Here is a 13,535-nt window from a genome sequence, read left to right as displayed (position 1 = left end):
CTATACCACACACTACTTACGTGATATATATATAATTTGATTTAAAAATTAAATTGAAAAAATTAAATCTTACCATTTATTTAAGTAATGCTTAAATTAATGTGCATCGGAGAATAGAATAACTCATCTAATAAAGATCTTAACATGCAATTCTAACATGACTAAATATTAAAAAATTGAAATTATAAGGCATAATTAAAATACAAAAGAATGTATTTATCTTATCCTAACTGAATCTGAATGTGTTATATATTTATCTTATCCTTGGTCTAATTTTTTTTATTATATTTTATTTATAAATATGTCTGGAATCATTTTTATTATATGAATAAAAAAATAAAATAACTTACTTTTAAATAAATGTAACGTGAAATTTATATTTCACAAGAAGAGATCGCTCCAAACACATTAAAATTATGCAAAACCCACGACATCTCCATCTCGGCAAGCATTTAATAATTAATTTAATGCGACAACAATTAATTGCGAAAAATAAAAAAAGCGTGCGTTTCATTTGGCCAATTATTTTATTGCTAAATTCAGTATTATTGAACTTTAAAATCAAATTCCATGACATGCTTTATGTTAAATCGTCCAGACTTGACTTTTACCCAGAAAAGTAAATAAATAAATAAATAAAACTCAAATCAAAATTAAAAGAAAAAAAAAAAAAAAACTTGTAATCAAGACTTTCAAAGCCATCACAAGGCTAATTGCTTACATAGCTTCGACAACATTACCTAGAAAGGTTATTCAATAGAAACATCATCAGAGTCTTTGTGGAATTATATATATATTTTTGTTTCAATATATTTAGATTTAACTTTGGTCTGAGTGGCATGAAATTTCTTCTGGAGGTAGTTTTTTCTCTACGTAACTTGTTGCAGCTTCTTTTTAAATAAACTCTCACATGATGGTCAGACTCAAGAAATTTACAGGGAATTATAAGATGTTTGATTCCCAGGTATTCAGCCTCAGCCGTGCCAAATTGCGAATCTTTTCTACCATCACGTTCGCTGCGTTGATCTTTATCATCTACACCGACAGCATAGCCTCTGAGATTTCCCACCAATCTCTTACTTTTTCCGATAAGCAAATCGTCGGCGAGTTGGCGGCTCATGAAAGAACCGAATTAGGACGACTGAGATCGAGTATCGGAGTCCTTCAAATACGTTCCGTGCAAGAAGAGACTGATAATCATCATGAAGTAGTAGTACTTGACGATGAGAAGGATCTTCCGGTTCCTCCACTGAATGTCACAGAAGAAGACAGGATTGCTTGGTTGCGGGAAAATATATCGAAGTTTGACATTTTCAAGTCAAACAACATCACACGGCTGTTTCATGGTCGGGTTCTGGAGTTCTTCAACCGTGACTGCGAGGCTCACTTCTTCATGACATGGATTTCCCCGGCAGGGTCGTTTGGGCAGAGAGAATTCTTGGCGATGGACAGCCTTTTCAAGGCTCACCCTCGAGGTTGCTTAATGATTTTGTCAAAAAGCATGGACTCTGCAAGAGGATACAGGATTCTAAAACCGCTCCTTGACCGGGGATTCAAAGTCGTCGCAGTGACACCAGACTTGCCATTTCTGTTCAAAAACACACCGGCCAAAGCTTGGTTTAATGGGATTAGGAGGGGGGAAAAGGACCCCGGCGAGATTCCGTTAGCTCAAAATCTATCCAATCTGTTGAGACTTGCAGTTTTATACAAGTATGGAGGCATTTACATGGACACCGATTTCATTGTGTTGAAACCTCTAACTGGGTTGAAGAATTCAATTGGAGCACAGAGCATGGATATGGAGTCCAAGAAATGGAGCAGGTTAAACAACGCATTCTTGGCGTTTGACATGAATCATCCACTTCTGTTCAAATTTATGCAGGAATTTGCATACACATTTGATGGGAATAAATGGGGACATAATGGTCCCTATTTGGTTTCCAGGGTGGTTGAGAGAGTAAGGAGGAGACCTGGTTACAATTTCACAGTCTTGCCATCAATGGCCTTCTATCCGGTGGATTGGCTTAGGATCAGCGGGCTTTTCCAGGCACCGAAAAACCAGGCCAATTCCAAATGGGTAAAAGCCAAGCTGCTTCAGCTAAGTGGAGAGACTTACGGGATTCACCTATGGAACAGACAAACAAACAGATTAGCAATCGAAGAGGGAAGCGTCATGGAAAGTTTAATCTCAGATCACTGTGTTGTTTGCCAACAGATACATACTTCCTTGAAACACCAAAGTTACTAAAAAGTGTTGATAATCTCATTCAGTTGGAGCATCTTCTAGGTTGGTACATATTTGTTTTATTATAGCTCTATTTCGTGGGCTATATGGATGCTCCTCTGTTTCGAGGTTTTCATTTTCATTTTAGTTCCTTTTATTCATTTTACAATCATGTTCATGTTTGTTCGTTTTGCTATAACTAAATCTCACACAGCTTAACATTGGAATAGAGATTGCCCTAGCCGTTCTAAGACACGCAAATAAGCATATATTGTAAGGCAGCTGCACATATACTAATCCATCTGAAATTCAACCTGAATCTCCATCCCCTCCCCTGCATCTCCATAACCCACTTACAGGCAATATCTTAAATGACGTTTTCTCCCTCAACTTGCAGTTGCTATATTTGACCTTCCTATTCCTAAAGCCAAATTCTTCATCCATGAAGCAATCTTCTTAAGCAAACTTAGTTTGACCAAGCGCACTCTGCACCCTAAAATCAGGGTTTTATGCCTTGCATTCTAAACTATCAAAACTATCACATTTCTATCTCAAACGACAAATAATTTTACACCACAATTGAATTATAATTTTTTGATGATGAGATCTTAATTAATGATACCAAGTGTCAATTTTTTTATATAATTTGAAGGTACAAAGTGTCAATTATAGTAATTTGATTGTACAAGATATTTTTTCCATGGACTTTATTAAAGGCGAACCATTGTGATTGTACTCCTCCAAATAGGCTTCCAAACGGGGTATCCTCCATGTCAAATAATCTCCTCAAAGAGGAAGAAATGAAGAACAAGAAGACCGATATTGAGTACTCTCGCATGTTTTTATAGGTAAAATGAGATGAGATGAGATTAAAGTTAAAAGTTGAATAAAATAATATTAAAATATATTTTTTTAATATTATTTTTATTTTTAGATTTGAAAAAGTTGATTTGTTTATTTTATTTTGTGAAGAAATTTGAAAAAATTATAATAATTAAATGAGATGAGATAAATTGAAATTAATCGTGAAAACAAACGAAGATTGAGCTTGATCCATTTCCAAAGGAGATAAATTGAAATTAATCGTGAAATTTTAATTACCAAACAATTGATTCTCTAGAGTCTGAAGTTATGTTGGGAATCAAAGGAGATAAATTAGAAGCGTGGGGTTGATTAAATATTTATGTGTTGACTGTCTCAACACGTTTGAGACATTTGATAATTTAAACTGTATATTGACTACGTAAAGAGCAATCAAAGGGTTAGAGAAGATCAGAGACTTTCTCATGCCAAGAACATGGCTAATTAATATTGATGCCAAACAAAGAAAAGTTGAGCATATATATATATATATATATATATATATAAAATTCCAATACAAAATATAATAAACAATTTAATTTTTTTAAATCTCAAAATAATAATAATATTAAAAAATAATATTCTAATAATATTTTATCATCTTAACTCAACTCATTTCAACATCCAGACACAACCTAAAACTCTATATTTTATCTTAATTAATTATATATTCAATGTGATAGATCTACTAATCGTTGAAGAGAGTCTATCGAATCAATGATAATTTTATATGATATTAGAATAAAGGTAATAAGTTTGAACATAAACGATGAACACTTCATAACCTTTATTTATATATAATAATAATAATTTATTCGGATAAAATGTGAATTGAAATAAATTGGTTTGTAACAAAATACCAAAGATTGTAGACTTTCCTGACATATAAAATTGTAGACAAAATACCAAAGATTCTAAGAACATGGCCAAACTGTCATTGATCCTGACGTCATTCCAAAACTAATATATATACGAAGCCTGAAATTACCATTTTGCTCTTAACTAGCTAGCTATTAATTAAAGTGCACATTATGTTCTTTCCAAAAAAAAAGGAATTAACCTGTTTTTGTCCCATGTGCTTCCGATCGATTTTTGGAATAATTAATTAATAATTAATTCATTGATAGTTAGAAATAATATTTTAAATTAATAAGATATTTAAAAAATATATTTAAATGATATAAAAAAAATAGATGAGTAGGTGTATGGTATATTGTAAAAATTAATAATCTATAAAATAGAAAAAATAAATTTTGTTATATTATGAAAGAAATATACACAAACTATTGGGAGTGCTCGTAGCAATTCAAGTTCTTGAAAAAAATGACCCCAATTATACAACTCCATGTGAAAGAATTATCCATTATACAGATGCAGTAAACTTGGAAGGCAACATCCTCGGAATTCCAGAACTATACTAAGGTCTCTATACCACACACCACTTACGTGATATATATATAATTTGATTTAAAAAATAAATTAAAATAAATTAAATCTTTCCATTTATTTAAGCAATGCTTAAATTAATGTGCATCGGGTGCTTGAGAATAGAATAACTCATCTAATAAAGATCTTAACATGCAATTCTAACATGACTAAATATTAAAAAATTAAAATTATAAAGCATAATTAAAATACAAAAGAATGTATTTATCTTATCCTAACTGAATCTGAATGTATTATATATTTATCTTATTCTTGATCTAATTTTTTTTTATCATATTTTACTTACAAACATGTGTGAAATTATTTTTATTATGTGAGTAAAAAAATAAAATCAGAAATTCTATAACATCCCGAAAATCCCCTTCGTGGCCCATCACAGACCTAATTCTTGCAACTCATTCCATCGTTTACGATCGAAGTTGACCCACGAAACCAGAGTAAGTGGTCCTCAAGCACGATGTCTGTAGAATCATTCGTCTTCATCAAGCACGGCAACCAAGCACGATTCCTCTTCCTCAAGCACGATTTGTCTTCATCAAGCATGATTTGTCTTCCTCAAGCAATATTTCCCCCATTCCCACGAAAGCCCCACCTTCCCACTCGAAACCGCAGTCCATTCGAAACCAAAACCCTAATCATTATCCAACCCGCGACATAATCCCTTGAGGTAATTTGTCAAAATCTAACCCTAACCCTAACCCTAACCCTAACATCAAGTAAGTGTAATTTTGGTTTTACTTTCCTTCTAGCATACATTTTAGCTCCAAGGGTGATTTTTTTTTTATGATTTTTGATGGATTGTTTTAGCACCCATATTGTGAAAATCCAAGCTTTTGAATTAGATTTGTAGCGATGTTGATGGCTTTTATTCTTGATTACTAATCCATATATGCTTGTGATCACAACTTGTTGATGGCTTCTTGTTCGTGCTTGCTTGCTTTTGGGAACCGTTATGTGCTGAGAATGAAATTACATATTTGTAGACGCAAAAATTCAGTTTAATATAAAATGTGCTATTCTATAACACATTTTACTTTTACAAAATAGATTTCAATAGTTTTTTTCTGACTTTTCTGTTTGTGGTTAATTCTTGTGTATTGTTCTAGACAAAATCAATATATATATTAAAAAAAAAAAAAGATACAGAATTAGTACCGTATTATATATAAAATTAGACCTCTTGTCATGGCCAAATAACAAGATAAGGTTGAGCTCAAGGGCTTTTTACATATATAATGATTGGGAAGTAACGGAAAGCAATGATCCACCGCTAACTTAAGTTCCTTTACCAAATTGGCTAAATGTTGATGCACCCTTTTTACACTGATTAATTAGAAATAGCTGTTCATTCTTGTAGTCTGCAGATTGGGTGCATTCTTGTAAATTGAATGCCTTTGGAACCAGTAGCTGCCAATGCTAATAAATTGCTTAGAACTACCAACTGTATCTTTAGTTTGGAACCAGTAGTTACGTATCAAAAAAAAAAGTTTGGAACCAGTAGTTGACACACTGATTAATTTTTGACCAAAATACTCTGTTTCTTTAGTTTGATGTTGTGCATTTCAGATTCTTGAGTTTTTGTTAGGTCAATGTCACTTTATACAAACTTGATATAGACAGAAACAAAATTTTTGTTTGCTGCATTTGGTTGTAAGGGAAAAAGAAAAAGAAATAGATTTTCAAGGGTGAGAAATATAGCTTATTGTGTGTTTAAGCCAATATTATTATTTTTGTTTTTCATAAATAAAATGGAAAACACTTTATTTTGTTTCTTAATTGTGGGTGGTATAGAAAAGTTACTCACCCTTTGGAGAAGCTGTGTCTTTGTTATTTTGCTCATTCCTTGATGTGGCTGCATTGTCTTATATGCTACAACAATGAAGTTCATTTGTTTCTCCTGATGTCCCCACTAACTTGCTAACATTTTTTTTTTGTTTTAATTTTTCAATTGATGTGTGTATGGGATTACAACTTCAAGAAAGATACAATGAGCTGTCAAGGAGCCAAAAAGAGCTTGAGAAGAAACTCGAAGACATCAAGAGGAGGGAGATTGAGCTTTGTAAGAGATTAGATGAGATCGAGAAGAGAGAGTTGGGACCTCCGGAGTAAGAAGTTGAAATATTGCGTTCACGCAGATTACTCCGGCTATATTGGCCTTTTGTAGTTGTTGTGTCATGTTATGTAATAGTATGTAGGTGATTTTGGAACTTGGTATATGTTGTAAAATTTGTAGGCTTATGTTAGACTAATTAGATGGTGCTTACCAGAGTTCACCAACGAATTTTGTGAAATTTGTACTTTGCTTAAGTTTCTAAAGTGATTTGGGATTGAGTTTTGTATAAATGAATGATTAGTTTAACTTTTTGATGTTCTTTAATCTAACTAGTCTGTAATAGGATTGCTTCAAAATTTGTAATTAGATGTTTGTTGTTTGTCACAGATTCTGTCCATAGCATATGTATATTTGTATATTTATATAGTTTGTTTGATCCATGCTTATTATAATTGATATACAGAGAATAGATATACTGCTGTAGTGGCCATTATGGAGGCTGAGTCTCTCTTAAGTCCTTCTACTTGCTGCACTAGAACATGATTGATCGGGAAGAGATTATTATACACTAAAACTAAGAAGGAAAGGAAGAAGGGATGCCAAAAGAAAAGATTGTGGACTACTGGCTTGACACTACCCGATAACTGAAATTTTGGTGTTAATGCTGACATAATTTTCAGTTATTGCTGTTGCAGTCCTTTATAGCTGATATTCCTCAAATTTTGGATGACTAAATCGGCTAGGTTGGTTTCCATTATGTTGTAATAAGATGCCTTAATGTTGAAACCACAACAGAGGAGAAGAAGAGAGGGTAAGTAGCAGTTCTAAGTTTGAAAATAGTAGCTTGATATGGTCTGAAATTCTACTACTGTTGCTCTTTTGCTTTTGCTTTTTGTATGAGCTTCTGTTACACTTGGGTGGTTTCATCTGGTCTACGATCCCTGTGGTGACAGCTACAAAAAGAAAGAAATTGAATTTAGTATTGTTGGTTGAAGGTGTCGTGTACTTGAGGTATGAAGACCCAAATGTGTTATTGTTGCTCCAATCTCTCTTAGCTACTACATTGCTGAGTTTCATAGGTTGCTGGTTGCTGTTTGAGGCATCTAAGTTCTGCTGTAGTGGCTGAGATACTTTTTGAGGTGGTCTCGAACAAGGTAAAACAGTGACTAAGGTGATGAGAGTTGAGAGGAAGGAAGGTTGAAGCTATCGGGTTGAATATTTTTCTTGCCACTGCAACATGATTTTCTGCTATAAACTCATTCCCATTTGCTTCAAAAAATCTCATTCAAGTACACAAAACTCCAACTTGCTATATATGGCCATTCAAAGCACACTTACATTCCAGTACACAGTTCCAATATAGTCCAATACACTCACATCAAAATACATTCCAATACACAGTTCCAATACATTCCATGACTTACATTCCAAAACATAGTATCTGAATATTAAAATTAAAACATCTCATTGCGCCAGTTGTGATCCATCCCCGTCAGGTTACACCCGTTGTGATCCATCCAATCCAAATTGCATCTGTAATGAATAATGTTCAAATATTAATGTGATATCGATAGTACAATCTGAATATTAATGTGATATCTTCAAATTCCACATGCTTGTGCTTGACCTATTTTATTCAAGTACTTGACCAATAAAGTGCTTTCTCTTTCCATCCAAACTTGATATGGAAGTTGATTGTTCTACTCAGATTCCTTTATCACGCTTTCTGATCTAAAAAACTGATCTCCACGTTTCTGATTAGCTAAAGTCTAGGAATAAGCAATCGTTTTGAAGTCCATAGTTGTAGCTCTAATGCTCGGTGACTTGCTATTTTCTGTCCAAAATTTATATTTTATTTGAATGGGGATAAACTATGAACATAGACCAGCAACCTTATGAAGAGCCTTTACAGCAAATTAGAGAGAGAAAAAAAAAAGTCCCACTGTCACAAAGAAAACTATTTACAAGCACTAAAGTGTAACCAAGGATGAGAGCAAATACTCTAAGCATTTGAATTAATCAAATGGAGTGAAAATTCAGACCGGGAAGTTTCAATCTTGGCAAAATGAAAGGACACAATAGCCTGAGATTTGAAAGATCAGGCTCGATATCTTGAAACATTTGATAAAAAATCACACACATTAAAAAAAAATTAACCATTAAATAAAAAAAAAAACAAAATCAGTAGATTCTCTCGGTAGCTTCTCTATGTGGGAGAAGCATTTTTTTTTTTAATTTTATTTGAGAGTTGGCAAATTCTAAAATTGACATGTTGTGTTCTCTGATAAGTACATGATGTTTTTACATGACAACATAGTTGCTGGTTCACAACTAAGTTCCAAAGTAGAGCCAAGCAATTTCAAGAAAGAAAGAAGTAAACCTGAGTTTTAGCAATACCTCAATATATAGACTTTGCCAATAAAGAATAAGCCAACATTGGAATAACTGATCAACTGGCACAAAAATCTAGAAAAGCTCAAGCCTTGCAAGAGCAACTTATTTTGGCATTACACAGAAAACTCTAACAAAATCTCAGTTCATTCGTGAAAAATGGGTGCTGTATATTAGCAAATGTTCACATTAAAATAGTTCAACCAACCCAACAACTCTCATAATGCTATCAGTTCAATATATATGCAAATGATGAATAGTTTATTCATCCAATTCACCACCTTACTGAATTAACTGAAGTAGCAAAACAAATAGAAAAGAAGTATCATAAAAAGGATACAAACCGATGGTGCTGATCAATTAATTAGGAACTTGATAGAATTTATAGTTAAAATTAACTCTTTTTTGGCCAAAGGTAAGAACTTGATATTACCTCCTCGATGAGATGATGGCCTGTGACAGATCCACTCTAGCACTCTGCTGTTCTCAAGCAAAGTACCCAACAACCTGTTCAATACCAAAGGGATTAGGGTTAGGGTTAGGGTTAGGGTTAGAGTTAGAATTTGACAAATTACCTCAAGGGATTACGTCGCGGGTTGGATAATGGTTAGGGTTTCGGTTTCGAATGGACTGCAGTTTCGAGTGGGAAGGTGGGGCTTTCGTGGGAATGGGGGAAATATTGCTTGAGGAAGACAAATCGTGCTTGATGAAGACAAATCGTGCTTGAGGAAGAGGAATCGTGCTTGGTTGCCATGCTTGATGAAGACGAATGATTCTACAGACATCGTGCTTGAGGACCACTTACGTTGGTTTCGTGGGTCAATTTCGATTGTAAACGATGGAATGAGTTGCAAGAATTAGGTCTGTGATGGGCCACGAAGGGGATTTCTGGGAGAAGAAGAAATCTAGAGGAGGAAATGAATGGGTTCTGGAAAGGGGGAAAGAAATCGAAAGCGGGGAGGGAAATCAAAATTCAAATGAAGGGAACGAAGGGAAAAATAAAAATAAAAGAGACGGCGTCGTTTTCTCCTGCCACGTGGGAATCGGTTCCGCAGCGGGTCCTCAAGCCGGTTGTATATAGAATTTCTGTTAAAATTATGCAAACCCCACGATGTCTCCATCTCGAATTTAATAATTAATTTAATGCGACAACAAATAATTGCGAAAAATAAAAAAAGCGTGCGTTTCATTTGGCCAATTATTTTATTGCTAAATTCAGTATTATTGAACTTTAAAATCAAATTCCATGTCATGCTTTATTTTAAATTGTCCAGACTTGACTTTTACCCAGAAAAAAAAAATAAAAAAATAAATAAAACTCAAATCAAAATTAAAAGAAAAAAAAAACTTGTAATCAAGACTTTCAAAGCCATCACAAGGCTAATTGCTTACATAGCTTCGACAACGTTACCTAGAAAGGTTATTCAATAGAAACATCATCAGAGTCTTTGTGGAATTATATATATATATATTTGTTTCAATATATTTAGATTTAACTTTGGTCTGAGTGGCATGAAATTTCTTCTGGAGGTAGTTTTTTCTCTACGTAACTTGTTGCAGCTTCTTTTTAAATAAACTCTCACATGATGGTCAGACTCAAGAAATTTACAGGGAATTATAAGATGTTTGATTCCCAGGTATTCAGCCTCAGCCGTGCCAAACTGCGAATCTTTTCTACCATCACGTTCGCTGCGTTGATCTTTATCATCTACACCGACAGCATAGCCTCTGAGATTTCCCACCAGTCCCTTACTTTTTCCGATAAGCTAGCAAATCGTCGGCGAGTTGGCGGCACATGAAAGAACCGAATTAGGACGACTGAGATCGAGTATCGGAGTCCTTCAAATACGTTCCATGCAAGAAGAGACTGATAATCATCATGAAGTAGTAGTACTTGACGATGAGAAGGATCTTCCGGTTCCTCCACTGAATGTCACAGAAGAAGACAGGATTGCTTGGTTGCGGGAAAATATATCGAAGTTTGACATTTTCAAGTCAAACAACATCACACGGCTGTTTCATGGTCGGGTTCTGGAGTTCTTCAACCGTGACTGCGAGGCTCACTTCTTCATGACATGGATTTCCCCGGCAGGGTCGTTTGGGCAGAGAGAATTCTTGGCGATGGACAGCCTTTTCAAGGCTCACCCTCGAGGTTGCTTAATGATTTTGTCAAAAAGCATGGACTCTGCAAGAGGATACAGGATTCTAAAACCGCTCCTTGACCGGGGATTCAAAGTCGTCGCAGTGACACCGGACTTGCCATTTCTGTTCAAAAACACGCCGGCCAAAGCTTGGTTTAATGGGATTAGGAGGGGGGAAAAGGACCCCGGCGAGATTCCGTTAGCTCAGAATCTATCCAATCTATTGAGACTTGCAGTTTTATACAAGTATGGAGGCATTTACATGGACACCGATTTCATTGTGCTGAAACCTCTGACTGGGTTGAAGAACTCAATTGGAGCACAGAGCATGGATATGGAGTCCAAGAAATGGAGCAGGTTAAACAACGCATTCTTGGCGTTTGACATGAATCATCCACTTATGTTCAAATTTATGCAGGAATTTGCATACACATTTGATGGGAATAAATGGGAGCATAATGGTCCCTATTTGGTTTCCAGGGTGGTTGAGAGAGTAAGGAGGAGACCTGGTTACAACTTCACAGTCTTGCCATCAATGGCCTTCTATCCGGTGGATTGGCTTAGGATCAGCGGGCTTTTCCAGGCACCGAAAAACCAGGCCAATTCCAAATGGGTAAAAGCCAAGCTGCTTCAGCTAAGTGGGGAGACTTACGGGGTTCACCTATGGAACAGGCAAACAAACAGATTAGCAATCGAAGAGGGAAGCGTCATGGAAAGTTTAATCTCAGATCACTGTGTTGTTTGCCAACAGATACATACTTCCTTGAAACACCAAAGTTACTAAAAAGTGTTGATAATCTCATTCAGTTGGAGCATCTTCTAGGTTGGTACATATTTGTTTAATTATAGCTCTGTTTCGTGGGCTATATGGATGCTCCTCTGTTTCGAGGTTTTCCTTTTCATTTTAGTTCCTTTTATTCATTTTACAATCATGTTCATGTTTGTTCATTTTGCTATAACTAAATCTCGCACAGCTTAACATTGGAATAGAGATTTCCCTAGCCGTTCTAAGACACGCAAATAAGCATATATTGTAAGGCAGCTGCACATATACTAATCCGTCTGAAATTCAACCCGAATCTCCATCCCCTCCCCTGCATCTCCATAACCCACATCCAGACAATATCTTAAATGACGTTTTCCCCCTCAACTCGCAGTTGCTATATTTGACCTTGCTATTCCTAAAGCCAAACTCTCCATCCATGAAGCAATCTTCTTAAGCAAACTTAGTTTGACCAAGCACACTCTGCACCCTAAAATCAGGGTTTTATGCCTTGCACTCTAAACTATCAAAATTGTCACATTTCTATCTCAAACGACAAATAATTTTACACCACAATTGAATTATAATTTTTTGATGATGAGATCTTAATTAATGATACCAAGTGTCAATTTTTTTTATATAATTTGAAGGTACAATGTATCAATTATAGTAGTTTGATTGTACAAGATATATTTTTCCATGGACTTTATTAAAGGCGAATCATTGTGATTGTACTCCTCCAAATAGGCTTCCAAATGGGTAGAAGACCGATATTGAGTACTCTCGTTTGTTTTTACAGATGAAATAAGATGAGATAAAAGATGAGATGAGATTAAAGTTAAAAGTTGAATAAAATAATATTAAAATATATTTTTTTAATATTATTTTTATTTTCTGGTGGAAATCCAGTCACTCTAGTCCCTCTCGTGAGGTTGAAGAGGTTGAATTCAAAGAAAAAGAAGTTCGTCCTCCCAAAATTCATCTGGAATCCCCCCTCTATCATCTACTCCTCCCTTGCTTTATGTCGCATAATCTCTCATTTACGTCACTTTTCCTCTTGACACTATTTTCCTTTCTCGGCTCTTTGTACCCTCCTTCATTTTCTCTTTCTTCCTTCCTAATGAATCCTCTCACATTGGGCTGGACTTGGAAATCCAATATGGGACTGATATATTTTATCCCCTCCAATAAGAATGTCTTGCCTACAGACTATGAGAGTCTATAAGAGATGTTGCCATAGGAATTCTTGGAATGGACAAGAGAAACTGGGATGATATGTGGGTGGGCTCCACATGTGGATCAAGTCTTGGCCCACAAAGCCATGTAGGGTGCGTGTCACATTGTGGGTGGAACTCAATCTTGGAGAGGTAGTGGCATGGTGTACCCATAGCAAAATGGCCAATGTACGCAGACTAGCAAATGAATGTGTTTAAGGTGGTGAGGGATTTGGGGCTAGCAGAGGAGTCGAAACTAGATTATAGTTAGGTATGGTGGTGAGATTGTCATGGATGATCAGGAGATTGAGAATGTTAATGCGTAAATTTGCACATCAGGCTGGAACATAAGGAAAGAGTCATCCCTGGCCCATGGAGGTGATTCGGGCCATAATATTGTAACCGAAAAGGCCCACAATGGTGGTTTGGGCGTCGATTCTGT

General features: G+C 35.3%; 2 protein-coding genes and 2 long non-coding RNA genes across 4 annotated transcripts; 3 read left to right on the top strand and 1 right to left on the bottom strand.

Moving 5' to 3' along the window:
- The first annotated feature begins 821 nt into the window (after nt 1-821).
- Nucleotides 822-2,417, top strand: LOC108994894 (lactosylceramide 4-alpha-galactosyltransferase-like). The gene has a single exon (XM_018970292.2). It carries the CDS (start codon nt 911-913, stop codon nt 2,246-2,248), a length of 1,338 nt encoding a protein of 445 aa, XP_018825837.2. The 5' UTR covers nt 822-910; the 3' UTR covers nt 2,249-2,417.
- Nucleotides 2,418-4,907: 2,490 nt separating this feature from the next.
- LOC118347951 lies at nt 4,908-6,969 on the top strand. Its single transcript, XR_004801159.1, has 2 exons — nt 4,908-5,247; nt 6,510-6,969. It is a non-coding gene; the product is annotated as an uncharacterized LOC118347951 (long non-coding RNA).
- Nucleotides 6,970-7,874: 905 nt separating this feature from the next.
- LOC118347950 lies at nt 7,875-9,582 on the bottom strand. The gene is made up of 3 exons (XR_004801158.1): nt 9,551-9,582; nt 9,409-9,482; nt 7,875-8,117 (listed from the first exon to the last, which is right to left on the bottom strand). It is a non-coding gene; the product is annotated as an uncharacterized LOC118347950 (long non-coding RNA).
- Nucleotides 9,583-10,829: 1,247 nt separating this feature from the next.
- LOC108981006 (lactosylceramide 4-alpha-galactosyltransferase-like) lies at nt 10,830-12,018 on the top strand. Its single transcript, XM_018952074.2, has one exon. The coding sequence runs from the start codon at nt 10,830-10,832 to the stop codon at nt 11,898-11,900; it is 1,071 nt and encodes a 356-aa protein (XP_018807619.1). The 3' UTR covers nt 11,901-12,018.
- Nucleotides 12,019-13,535: the final 1,517 nt, after the last annotated feature.

This window comes from Juglans regia, chromosome 3 (assembly GCF_001411555.2).
Source record: "Juglans regia cultivar Chandler chromosome 3, Walnut 2.0, whole genome shotgun sequence".
Lineage (NCBI taxonomy): Eukaryota > Viridiplantae > Streptophyta > Magnoliopsida > Fagales > Juglandaceae > Juglans > Juglans regia.
Note: the sequence above shows the minus strand (reverse complement) of the source record. Positions and strands in the feature narration are given on the sequence as shown.